Source organism: Benincasa hispida, chromosome 1 (assembly GCF_027475165.1).
Source record: "Benincasa hispida cultivar pf3 chromosome 1, pf3_genome.v1.1, whole genome shotgun sequence".
In the NCBI taxonomy this organism is placed as follows: domain Eukaryota; kingdom Viridiplantae; phylum Streptophyta; class Magnoliopsida; order Cucurbitales; family Cucurbitaceae; genus Benincasa; species Benincasa hispida.
Genome location: NC_143478.1, coordinates 7,607,799 through 7,621,407, shown reverse-complemented (window position 1 = coordinate 7,621,407; position 13,609 = coordinate 7,607,799). Strand labels below are relative to the sequence as shown.

General features: G+C 37.9%; 1 protein-coding gene across 1 annotated transcript; it reads right to left on the bottom strand.

Annotated features, from left to right (window-relative positions):
- Positions 1–10,603: 10,603 nt before the first annotated feature.
- LOC150038205 (uncharacterized) lies at positions 10,604–11,602 on the bottom strand. Its single transcript, XM_090312469.1, has 2 exons — positions 11,000–11,602; positions 10,604–10,918 (listed from the first exon to the last, which is right to left on the bottom strand). The coding sequence occupies exons 1-2, from the start codon at positions 11,600–11,602 to the stop codon at positions 10,604–10,606; spliced, it is 918 nt and encodes a 305-aa protein (XP_090168595.1).
- Positions 11,603–13,609: the final 2,007 nt, after the last annotated feature.

The following is a 13,609-nucleotide window of genomic DNA, read 5'->3' as shown; positions in this document are numbered from 1 at the left end:
CTCTTAAGCCATAATGTAATACAATACAGAGATAGAAGAGATATGGAGGGCCAGATGGAGGCAATATCTTGCTTCCATCAGATGTGTGTCAAGGCTGTCGATGGTGCCATGGATGGGCAGTGGAGTAGTCTCTCTCGAAATCTATCTCCGGCGAAGCTCTGGTCATCACTCGGAATAGTAGGAGAAATGAAGAACTCTCAAGAATATCTTCTCACGCTCTCGTTTGGATCACAAGGATCTGCCCGAAGGCAGAAGCTTGGATTCTTTCAAGTTATGCTCTAAGGCTTCTATTTATAGAGCTTAATCGCCTACAGCATTAATGGTCTTTCTCTGAAATTCTGCTGCTAACAACGTGATGGACCTACTCTGAATCTCTACTACTAACGGCATGATAGGTGAAATGTCAACATCACCTTTTGATACTCCTGATGTATGCGTTCATGCTTGGTTTCCGAAGTATCAACGCATTCCACTACCCTTGCGTTCATCCTTCTATTATGGTTATTATTCTGTAGCTGCAACTTCTATGTGATAGATGCATATGGTTAATGGCCACAACATCCATGCGTCGAACGTATGCGATCGCCTCTACGATGGAGAGATTTCCTGCATGCGATCGGTTCCTGCGTTAGCTAAAAAATAGACATTTGGACGCAAAATAACGCATAATATTGGGTTAGTCGAGATCTTCATTGTTGATCGACGCAAGCTCGTTTTCACATGAATTCTTAGTATAATTGCCGCATATTCTACTTAACAGCCCTCATAATTCTAAATAAAATGTCTATAATAACGTACATTTCTGCCCGTCAACAGCGAGGTGGGGGGGGGTTGTTCGGGGGTCGTTGAGTGTATGGAAGACATTAACACTCTACAACACCCGCTTCAAAACATTTTAACTTTTTGTTATCCAATTCATTTTTATTAAAGCTAGTCTTTATTTGGAAAAAAAATATTTTATTAAAAAACGGAAATGAAATAAAATATGACTAAGTAAGCAGTTCCTAACTAGAAGTGTTCTCTTCGATCAACTTAAGTACCCAACAGCTATTGCTTATAATCAATTTTATTTAAAATTCATTGACAAAATTTATTCTACTTTAGAAATCCAATTTTAAGGAGGAGCATTGATTTAGTCTACTTTAGAAATCCAATTTTAAGGATGAACATTTAATTAACAACTAAATGTCAATTTAATTTCAACAATGTCCCTCTAAATCACACTTTAACTCTAAGAATAAAATAGAGTTAACATTTTGTTGGTGGACAAATGTCCATCAATTTATTATCATCTTTATATTTGAATTCTCTAATTAGAGAAATCATTTACCTCAAGAATATTAGATATTTGACAATTTCAACTTCGTCATAAGATTAACATGATATTTAAAAAAATATCTCATGTGACCAAATCACATTTTAGAAGTAAAATATGAATTAATCCTTATGAGTGGTGGGAGTATTTCAAAGGAAACTCAAATTTCATTTTGTAAATCGAGGTGAAAACGAAATTGAAACTTTATTATTTAGAAAATTCACATTTTGAATGAGTTTGAAATTCATTGGAAAACTTTGAACTAAAACCAAGTATAAAATCATTTAAATCGAATTGAAGGATTGGACACCATATTGATATTGAAATTCTTTTAGAACTCCCAATTGAAATTAAAATGAAATTTGAAAAACTTGTGTTGAAACGAATTAAAATGACCAACCTAAAAGCCAATTCAATTTTATTTAGGAAGTCTAACATAAAAATTAAATTAGAGTTTATTTGTAAAATTTTAATGAAATTTAATTTAAAAATTTATGAGAAAACAAAATTGAAAATTAATTAGAACTCAAAACTAATTTAGAAGAAAGAAAAAGAGAGAGAAAGTAAGGGCCTATTTGGTAGAGAATCCAGATTCTATTTTATGTTTTCATATTCACTGAATTCAACAAATATGTATTTCGCAGACAATTCGGATTTTGTTTCTGAAAACTGCTCTCGGATTCTGTGATCCAAAGAGTGTAAATTCTGAAAACAACATTTTTATGTTTTCGTTGAATCTAGTTTTGAATTTTGAAGTTTAAAGTACATAATTATATTAAACAAAGATAAAAACACTTAGAACTACAATATATCATACTATAAACTTAATTCATTTTTTGAAAAGTAAAAAATGTCTTATTAATGCATTATAAATTATATCATATGACAAAATAATAATTATACAAAAAAATTTAACATAAAACACGTTCATAAATAAATTAGTAATAGTTTATTGTTAAACTAATATTTAGTATGTAACTTCAACAAGTTTTATGATTTATAAATATAATATCAATCACATTTTTAAAAAATATTTAAATTAGAATCCTGTTTTGAATCTGCTACCAATTTGAAAACATGAAATACAACTTTTTTTCATTAAATTCCTTGTTTTCAAATTTCTCTTTTCAAATTCTCTATCAAATATGCCATAATATTTCACAAAAGAAAAATAATAAAATAAAAAAATAGGTGGGAGCCACCAATTTTACCAATTTTACCTTTTCCCTTTTCTCTTTCTTTCTTTCTCTTTCCCCACGATTTCTTCCTCTTCTTCTCCCTCTTCTTCAACCTTTCGAGATCGTTTAAGGTCCAAGTTGATAAGACATATTATGTGGGTGACTTAGATGTCACCGTTTGGACCACCAACATCCCAATTGCCCATATCCGATCCCCCACATCCCCATAGTGCTAGGTTTTGCCCACCGATATCGCAACTCATCTTCCCACATCACTCGTCTTCCCACCCTCTGTCTGACATTTTGGTTCTCTCATTTCTCTCTCCTCAAACATTTTTCAGCGTTGGTTCTTCCATGGAGAAGGGTTTCCTTTCTCCAATCCGATGCATGATCAGTAGGTGTTCAATTTCGAGTTTAGTGAGGGGAGGTCATTCTCTTATTCTCAGATCTGTTGATTCTTTCCTTCTTTCTTTTTCTTACCCTCTAAAATCACTTCAATTCCTCTCCGTTGGTTATTCCATGGAGAAGGGTTTCCTTTCTTCACTCTTGCCGCTTCAATGAAAACCTGAAACCAATCTTTTGCCAATTCGATGGTCCTCTGTTACCATGACCCGTTCTATGAAATTTGTTAATTATTTTTCATGTTCAATTTGTTTATTCTTATTCCTTTTTATTCGTTCTATATCATGCTCTGTTCTGTTTGAATATATCTTGTGTTTGGGCTCGATTGGATGATGTTTCTAGATAGGATTTATTTGAATCAGTTTCATACGTATCTTATGATTTCTTATGAAATTTATTGATAAAACTAATGAATGCGAGAGAGAGATCGAGACCGGGGGAGAGTGAGAGCGAGAGAGAGTGAGAACAAGAGAGCGAGAAAGAAAGAATTGGGTTGAGAGAGGGAGAGAGAGGAAGAAAGAGAGAAAGAGAGAGAGAAAGAGCGAGAAAGAGATAAAGAAAGAGACAGAGAGCGAGAAAGCGAGAAAGAAAGAGAGAGAAAGCGAGAGAGAGCGAGAAAGAGATAAAGAAAGAGACAGGGGGAGTTAAAAAAAAGCTTCTTAATATAGTACAACTGACACACCTTATTCAATTTAAGGTATAGTTTAATGAATGAAAATATTAGCATTAAAAGTGAAAAAATGGAGAAACTTCTTAATATAGTACAATTGATACACTTTATTCAATTTAGTATTAAAAAGTGGGAAAATGTTTTAGAAAAAAAGTAGGTACGTATTATTTAATTTAGTATTAAAAAAGTGAGTATTTCATTGATTATTTACGATTAATCTTAAATTTTGACTGGATTTTTTTTTAAACAACAATAATAAAGAATTATTTAAAAGACGTTTTGAAGAAAGGGATAATAATCAAAATAATCTTAAGTATTAATTTTAATATAAGTTATGTATTTCAATTAAGGTCCAATCCCTAATAAAACTATTTTTCCTTTTGTATAGGACCATCAAATTATGGTCATGTATAGGCCCAATCAAATATTTCTAACCAAGTTGTAAAATGATCATGTATAGGACCATCAAATTATGTAAAATATTTTGAGGAAAATGAATTTAACGAATTTCATATCCACTCTATTTTTTTTTTTTTATCAGTGGAATGAATTTAATTATTTCATATCCTCCTCTTTATGCCTTTCTACTACTTATTATGCATCCTCCCCCTCCTCACTATGTTGTACACTTTTATAAGCCATTAATATGGCTTAAAATAACTTATGGTTGAAGAGTATTAGGAAGAAAGATAGGGATAAGAAAGGGAAGTTGGTGTGAGAAGTAGGGTTGGCAAATATCTTTGTGGAGTTAGGTCCTCATCCCGAGGGGCAAGGAATTTCTGATTTAATCAACGATAAGTCAAACTAGGGTCCTCAATCTAGGATGGGAAGGATATCCCGCCCCAGGCCCCACTCCGACCCCATCCCCAACTAGAAATTATATATATATGTATATATATACATACATATGTATATATACACACACATGTGTCTATATACACACATACATGTGTATATATATATATATATATATATATATATATATATATTATTCTGCCATAAAAGTGCTAATCTCTTCAATCTACCCAACTACCCAAGTCTTAACCCAGCCCAAACCTCAATCTAAACCCTAATCTCTTCCATCTCATTATTCTCATATTCTCTTTCTCATCTCTTCCACACCACAGACCACCAACGACCACCACCATTCACCAGGAGCTACCAACGTCGATGCTGCTACCATCAGGCATAGTTGCTACTACCGCCAATGATTTTGCCATTATTTGTTTTGTTTTTTTATTAATGTTTGTTTTATGATGCATAGATCTATGTTATTTTCCTCTTTCAAACATTTGAAATCACATGGATTTGATTTGGATTTCAACACCATCTTCTTTTCTCCTATTCCTCCTAATTCAAACTCATCTTCTCTACTATTTGCTTGAAGAAGACCAGACCCAACAACCAAAAAGAGGGATACTAGTGGAATCAGAGATTGGTCCTTGCCGGGGACCCATTTTCTCCAACGGGGAATCCCCACCTCCATCTCTACCTTCAATTGGGAATGGGAAATGCCCTCAGCCTCAACCCCATTGCCAACCCTTGTGAAAAAGGGGAGAGGAAAACCAAGGATTTTTAGCCTTTTTTATTTTATTTATTTTTTAAAAACCTTTTTACCTTTTTTTAATATTTTATTTATTTTCAACATATTTTTATTTTTACCCCTTTTTTTATCCAAGGAAACTAAAGGTTTAACAACCCAACTTCTTAGGACAACTAAAAAGGGTATCATTACTGCATGCAATGCATAAATGTTCACATTGAGGAAAATAAATAAATGAAATAAAATAAAATATAGAGTTTTGGACTGCTTAAATGTATAAAGAAACTATTTGGACTTTAACTCAAGATTTCAAATCGTTTGAACCGAGGTACCCCTTAACATGAAAATAACAATTTTAATTAAAAAACGGAGGAAAATATTAACTGAAAAAGAAATCTCTAACACCAAGACCTAATCAAGGAAGGTTTGGGTAAAGAAAATTATATTAAAAAAAAAATGAGAGGACATATAAGTTCAAATGTGGAAGCGTTCCTAGTTCCTTTGGCACTATCATAGATTCTTCTTATCAGTCACCTGAGTATCCTTGCCCTTACTTGAAAAACATATAAAGATAAAGGATGAGTATAAAATACTCAGTAAGTGATCCCATCACCAGGATAAGGGTATACATCCACAAGTAGAAAATGTTTGGGCCCGTGGTTCAAATAACTATAACTGTTTTCCAAAAAAAAAAACAACCAAAGGGCATGTTGTCTTCCCTTGACTCGCATGTCTAGTGGTCTAATGGCACATCGTCAAAACATAGAAATATACATGAAAGTGAACCTGTTGGTTCACAAAATTGTAACATACAAATGAACCTGTCGGCTCACACATGTCTAGTGGCCTGAAGGCACATCGTCAAGACATGAAACTAGACTCGTCGGTCCCCTGAAATAAAACATGCATCAAGGCGAAACGACAAACTGCCCTATTGGTCTAATTATGCATCACATACATAATTTCAGTATTGTTCCCACTGCACAGATCATAGCATAACATGAAAGTTCAAACATGTTCATAATACTCATAACTGTCATGCAACAAGTGTATCATAAAGACAACACCATGCTTCTAAAGTCCATTAATTTACTTTATAAATCTAATCTAGGTCGTCTGGCACAAAGGCACCAATAATAGTACCACTTACCTCAAGTCACAAGTTCAAAAGTAATTCAAGAAATCAATCACCAACGACAGCCAAATTCATGCTTAAGGTATTGGACAGCTTGCTTAAGTATTCAAAATCCTCGACCTAAAATCCAAGAAACGACGACTGGTCGAAAAACATGAACCAAAAGTGTCGGCTCGAAAACCCAGACCGGCATGGACGAACGAAAACAAAGAAAAGAGATGGCTGACGGTGGCGCGCTGGGTCGAGGCACTCTGATCCGAGCAAGAAATGTACGGCAAAGCTAGGGACTCCAACGACATCCGACAACAACGCTTTACATGCCAATGACCAACAGCGAAGCTGAGGACTCCGAAAACAACGCGTCTTGAAGAAACTCGACCAACAGCGTGCGGCTGGCAAGCTCCCAAGTGGCGGCGACTCCAGATTAAGTGTGAGCAATGGCGGCGAGCTCCCAAGTGACGGCGACTCCGCCTTGAGTGTGAGCAGTGGCGGCAAGGGTTTCCTTCAGGGGGAGAGGGCTTCACGCGAATGAAGAAGTTTTTAGTTTTCCTTTTTCTTTTTTTTCTTCCTACTTATGCCAATATATAATATTTAAACCTCTTTTTTTTTCTCTTTTAAATTCCAAATTCCACCTTCTTTTATTAAGTTCAAAAGAAAAAGAAAAAAAATCTATCCTTAAATCTTATCCAAATAAAACCCAGTAAAACCTCTTCCCAAATAAATTCAAATTTAATAGCTCACATCTTTTCCAAAATATTTTAAATCTTCCACTAAAATAAAATTGAATTATCTCAATCAAATAATCAAATCTCCAATTTCAAGCCAAATTAAAACCCATTTAATTCAAAATAATTAAATTGAATTTAACTTAGCTAAATACTTAAATCTCAAATTCTTATTTATCCAAGTAGTCCAACATAAATTAAAGCTTAATTACAAAATAAATTGGGGTGTTACATTCTATCTCCCTTAAGAAACTTTTGTCCTCGAAAGTCTTAATCTTGAAAAAGCTCAGGATAATGCGCCCTCATGTCATCCTCATGCTCCCACTTGCTTCCTCAAACTGATGATTCCACCAAAGGACCTTCACCAATGCTATCTCCTTATTGTGTAAAACTTTCACTTCCCTGGCCAGGATTTGAATAAGCTTCTCTTCATAGCTCAGGTTCTCATTCAAATGCAAAGGCTCATAATCGACAACATGCGATGAGTCTGCTACGTACATCCTCAACATGGAAACATGAAAAACATATTTGAATTTTCGAAAGAGACGATGGCATGGCCAGTCGGTAAGCTACAGGACCAATCCACTCCAGGATCTCAAATGGCCCTATGAACTAAGGGTTCAACTTACCCTTCTTGCCAAATCTCAACACCCCCTTCATATGTGCCACTTTCAGAAATACTTTATCACCTATCTCAAACTCCATATTTTTACGCCTAACATCAACGTAACTCTTCTTCCTACTTTGAGCCATCAACATTTGGGCCTTAATCTTCTGTATCGCCTCATTCGTGGTTGTACTAGCTCAGGTCTTAGCAACTTCCATTCACCAACCTCATCCCAGCATACAGGTGACCTACAACTCTTCCCATAAGGGCCTCAAACGGTGACATACCAATGGTTGCCTAATAACTATTATTATATGCAAACTCTATCAAATGCAGGTGTGAGTCCCAACTCCTTAAAAACTCTAATGCACAAGCACATAACATATCCTCCAGTGTCTAGTTTAAACGTTCTGTCTGACCATCAGTTTGTGGGTGAAAAGTCATACTGAAATCCAAACAAGTGCCCAACGCTGCCTGAAGGCTCTTCCAAAATCTGAAGGTAAATCGAGGGTCTCTATCAGACACAATGGACACCGACACCCCGTGCAACCTCACCATCTCTTTCATATACAACTATGCCCACCTATTCACTGAATATGTGGCTTTCCTGGAATAAAATGTGCTAGCTTGGTGAGTCTGTTCACTATAACCCAAATTACTGTAAAACCCTTCACGGTTCGCAGCAACCCCACAATGAAATCCATCGAGACATTCTCCCACTTCCATTCTGGTACGCTCAAAGGTTGCAACAAGCCTGTTGGCTTCTGCCTTGGGGTCTTCACCTGTTGACACACTAAACAGTTACTGACAAACTCTGTTAACTCCCTTTTCATGTCTTTCCACTAGTAACAATGTTTTAGGTCCTGGTACATTTTGGTACTACCAGGATGTATCAAAAATGGGGAGTTATGAGCCTCCAATAACATATCGTTCTTGAGGTCATCATCTGCTGGTACGCATAAGCGTCTCCAAAAGGTAAGACCATTATCTATGAACACAGAGAACTCACCACCCTGCCCTAACTTCACCTATCACACTATTTTAACCAGGTAAAGATCACTCTACTGAGCATTAATAATTCTCTGTCTCAAACTCGATTGTACTGATAATTGTGCCAACTGTGCAAAGAACTCCCCCACCACCACTACAATCTCGTTCCGCTCTAAGTCCTTGCATAACTGAGTATATCTCATGATAAAGGCTGTTGAATGGGTTACCTTCCTACTTAGAGCATCTGCCACTATGTTTGCCTTCCCTGGGTGGTACAGAATCTCACAATCATAGTCCTTCACCAACTCCAACCACCTACACTACCTCATGTTTAACTCCTTCTAAGTGAAGAAGTATTTTAAACACTTGTGGTCGGTGAAAATCTGTATCTTTTCGCCATACAAGTAGTGCCTCCAAATTTTTAATGCAAAAACCATGGCTGCCAATTCCAAATCATGTGTGGGATAGTTCCGTTTATGGTTCTTTAACTGACGAGAGGGATAAGCTACTACCTTACCTTGTTGCATCAGTACGCACCCCAAACCTCTCTTGGAGGCGTCACTGTAAATAAAAAAACCACCCGTTCCATCTAGTACACTGAGAATTGAGGCAGTAACCAACTTTTCCTTGAGATCCTGAAAACTATCCTCACAAGCCTTACTCCAAACAAAGGAAACTCCTTTTTGGGTCAACTGGGTCAGAGGGGTGGCTATGCAGGAAAAGTTCTTCACAAAATGACGATAGTAGACTGCCAACGTAAGAAACTATGCACCTCACCGGCTGTAGTAGGGCGAGGCCAGCTCGTGACTATCTCAATTTTTGCAGGGTCAACAGATACACCTTTCTTTAATACCACATGCCCTAGAAAGGACACCTGCCTACACCAAAACTCACATTTGGAAAACTTGGCATATAACCTGTGCACCCTCAAAGTCTCTAAAACCCTTCGCAAATGCACCTCGTGTTATGTATCTATCTTGGAATAAACCAGAATATCATCTATGAAAACTATCACAAAGGTGTCAAGGAATTCCTTGAACACCCTATTCATCAAGTCTATAAATACTGCAGGAGAATTCGTCAAACAAAACGACATCACGATGAACTCGTAATGCTCATACCTCAAACGAAAGGCTGTGTCCTTTATTCTCAACTGGTGGTAACCTGACCTAAGGTCAATCTTGGAAAATATTGTAGCTCCTTGCGACTAATCGAACAAGTCACCAATCTTGGGAAGCGGATACTTATTTTTTATAGTCACCTTATTTAATTCTCTGTAGTCAATGCAAAGACGCAATGACCCATCTTTCTTTTTCAGAAAAAGCATTGGTGCACCCCACGATGACACACTAGGGCGAATGAAACCATTATCCAACAACTCTTGCATCTGAAACTTAAGCTCCTTCAGTTCTCTTGGAGCCATTCTGTACGAAGCTTTCGAGATAGGAGTTGTGTCTGGCTCCAACTCGATAGCAAAGTCTTATCTCCCGATGCGGCGATAGACCTGGAAGATCTTTTGGAAAGACATCCGAGTCGTCTCTTACTACTGACTCCGAAGTTAAGGAGACCTCAGGCTCTCTAGTGTCAACAACACTAGCCAAGATGCTCCAGGTACCCCGGTTAAGCAACATCTTAGCTTTCATGGCAGAAATTACTTCTGGAAGGACCATGGTCCTCGCCTCTTTAAATTTAAAACTAGCTCCCGTGGGAGGGTTAAAAATTACCTCCTTGCGAGAATAATTTATACTAGCATGATTAGCAGCTATCTAATCCATGCCCAAAATCACATCAAAATCCCGCATGTCCAAGACTATGAAAGTCACATCCAGGGTACGACTCGCTACTTCAATCTGACATGCTTTTATCTTCTCCTTTGCTAACATAATTTCTCTAGATAAAGTGGATACCAAAAACACATAGCGCAAGGGCTCTAATTCTAACATGGCATGCTTAACAAATATTGACGATATAAACAATTGGGATGAACCATAATCAAACAATACCAACGTAAAGTGTCCCAAGATTAGGAGCGTACCTGTCACAACAGTGCCTGCTTTCTCAGCCTCATGTCGGGTGGTTGAGTAAACACAATCTTGTTGTTGCTGAGGTCTATTCGAATTCTCTGTTCATGGCCTAGAGACTGGTTCTCATAACCTGACGTGTTTCTGTTAGGGCATCTATCAATCGAGTGCCCCTTCTGTTTACAATGAAAACAGACCCCAGTGCCCACCAAACATCGTCCCCAGTGACGTCTCCCGCACGAGTTAAACACTGGCCGACTTCTTTCTACCATACCCTCCTTGGTAGCCTGTTGCTTAAAGTGTCGAAGCGGTCTGTCTGAGCTTTGACTCTTCTGATGGGGATGAGGCTCGAAAGCCTTTTGATCTGCCTTTCTCTTCTGACCCGAGTGCTCGTCCTCTGACTATGGGTCCACCTTAGTTGCCAAGCGAAGTGCTTCAGCATGAATGGTTGGTTTGAAAGCTCGCACGATACCTCGTATACTTTCATTTAGGCCTTGAACGAACCTCTCTACTGTCATAGCCTCTGTAGCAACCAATTCTGAGGCGAAACAGGATAGGGTGTCAAACTCCTGGTCATACTCCTCCACCGACTTGTGCCCCTGCCTCAGCTCCAAGAACTCCTTCTGCTTATTGTACCTCAAATTGGCAGACAAGTACTTCGCATAAAAGTGATCTTCAAACTGTTTCCATGTCACCAGTTCTCCCCTCACATCTAACATCCTTTCTGCCGACTGCCACCAAATTTGTGCTTTATCAGTGAGCATGAAGACGACACATTGCAATTTCTGATCTTCTGGGCATTTCATATAATGAAAAATCGTTTGAATCATTGATATCCATAATTCTGCATTGGTATAGTCTTTTAGTGACCCATTGAAGGTGTTGGGATTGTATAACCTGAAATCTCGCAAATGCTTGGTCTCCACTGAAAGGTCCAACATGCTTTGATTTTGAGTCATGTTCTGAGTCTGGACTTGTGGCGGTGGTAACTGTTGGGACTGGGAAAACTGGGCCATTCGTTCATCCAGCATGTTCTTCACCTCAGCATAGTTGATGTGACTGCTTCCCCAATGGCGGTTGCCCAATTGGTGAACTCTAATGGGATGACTGAGGGGGCCTACGTCTACGGTGGTGTGGTTGTGTGCTGGGCTTGACTTCGTGTCTAGGTTCGCTGCCACCCTGACCCTGAGACGTCCCTAGGCGGCGAAGGATTTTCTGGTACTGGAGGTTCCTGTACTTATGGATCTTGAATTTGTGGATCCTCATCATGAGGATCTTGATCCTAAACTGTTGGATTCTACCCTTCAAGAAGTGCCCCCTTCTGGTAACCTTATGACTGCCTCTCCCCCTAACGCGTACCATTTCCTAGAAATTGTTCCCAACCAACCTTTTGAAAGAACTCTTATACAAGAGTACCTCTGAGCGGAAGCGGATCTTTCCAAAACCATTGTGATATAATTTCCACATTTACATTCAATTAAACAGATATGCATCAAACTACTAAATTACCAGCATGCTTAGAGATAAAATAAACAAGAGAACAAGTAAACTTACCAGTTGAAGACTATCTTCTTCTCGGCAAATCTCACTCTGCGACGAATGAAAGCTCTCGCTCTTGCTAGAACGTCAGGCTATTGTTCAGCAAGACCCAATCATCTACCACGAACGGACTCCACACGAACAGACGAAGATAAGGGACGATACCACCACTTGGAACCTTTAGTATTCTCGGAGTGAGAATCCAAAGAGTGGACTCTGTTTGAATTTGGTAGAGGAGAGGAGGAAAAGAGATCGTATACAACGATCAAGCAAGTGGGAGAAAGGCGAGTCTATCGTATAGACAAAATGCTTGATCGTTTAGGGGAAGTACACGATCGTGTAGGAAAAGGTAGGCAATCGTCTATATGATCGTTTAGTAAAAGCTCGACGCTAAGCGATCATTTAGGAAAAGGTAAGCGATCGTTTAGTAGATGCGCGCGCGTGTAAGCGATCGTATAGTAAAAGTAAGCAATCGTATAGGCTCTGATTTACTAAGCGATAGAAAGCAAATACACCGTGAACAATTAACTATGTTCTTTCGATATCTCTGCAAAATGAAAACAAATTTCATTCTATTCTTTAGTTATAAAAACCGAATAGAACTTCCCACTAACGCACAATTACGGAAAAAACGGCGGTCAATTATCCCATAATTTCCAAATTAATAAATAATAAATATAATCATATTATATTCATTAACCTATAGTTTAATATTATATATTAACCATAGTGTTTTCTCCTCTACTTGATATAAATCATATTTATATCTAATTTCCTCCAATTAATGTATCTTATACACAAAGTCAATCATATCATATATAATTAACTAGTTCAATCATATTATATATAATCGAACTCCCTCTTGTCAATTTGAACATTTCAAACTGACCCAAAAACTGATTCTCAACTTGAATCTAAACTACCAAGGGGACCTTATGGACCTATGGCTCGAAGCTCCAACGGTACGTGAATAGCTGACTAAACTCTTTAGCCACGAGATCCACCATCCGTTAACTGTCATGCATTCCACTAAAGACCGACAGTTGCACTTTTCTTACCACAGATATATTTCTGTGTCCATCGGATATAACCAAGCATCAGTACAATAACCCTTCACAGATGCTCATAAGTATAGTTGGGCCAATTTACCGTTTTGCCCCTATAGTTACATCTTACTCCTTAAGTATCATTGATCCCTCTAATGAACAATACAACATAGTCCTACTATGTGTGAACACCTCTCGAGCCATGAGAAGATGTGTGGCGCCACATCGTTCAAGCCCCCGGATTAGGCCTTAAGGGAGTAATCTATTTACTTACCCTTGCTTTGGGGAAAGAGTGAACTCCATTTTGTATAGCTGAGTTCCCAGCTCCCAAATCAGACAAATCCCCAAAGTGGTAGGTTTGAGTCGGTGTCCTGGCCACTCGCACCTATGCAAATCAAAGGACTACCCTCAATGGCAGAAGTTCCCAACTCACTCAGA

Coding starts and splice junctions, on each gene's coding strand:
- LOC150038205 (XM_090312469.1), bottom strand. CDS start 11,602: ATGGCCCAGTTTTCCCAGTCCCAACAGTTACCACCGCCACAAGTCCAG. Junction 10,919..10,999: donor CACTTCGCTTGGCAACTAAG/GTGGACCCATAG, acceptor CATCCCCATCAG/AAGAGTCAAAGCTCAGACAG.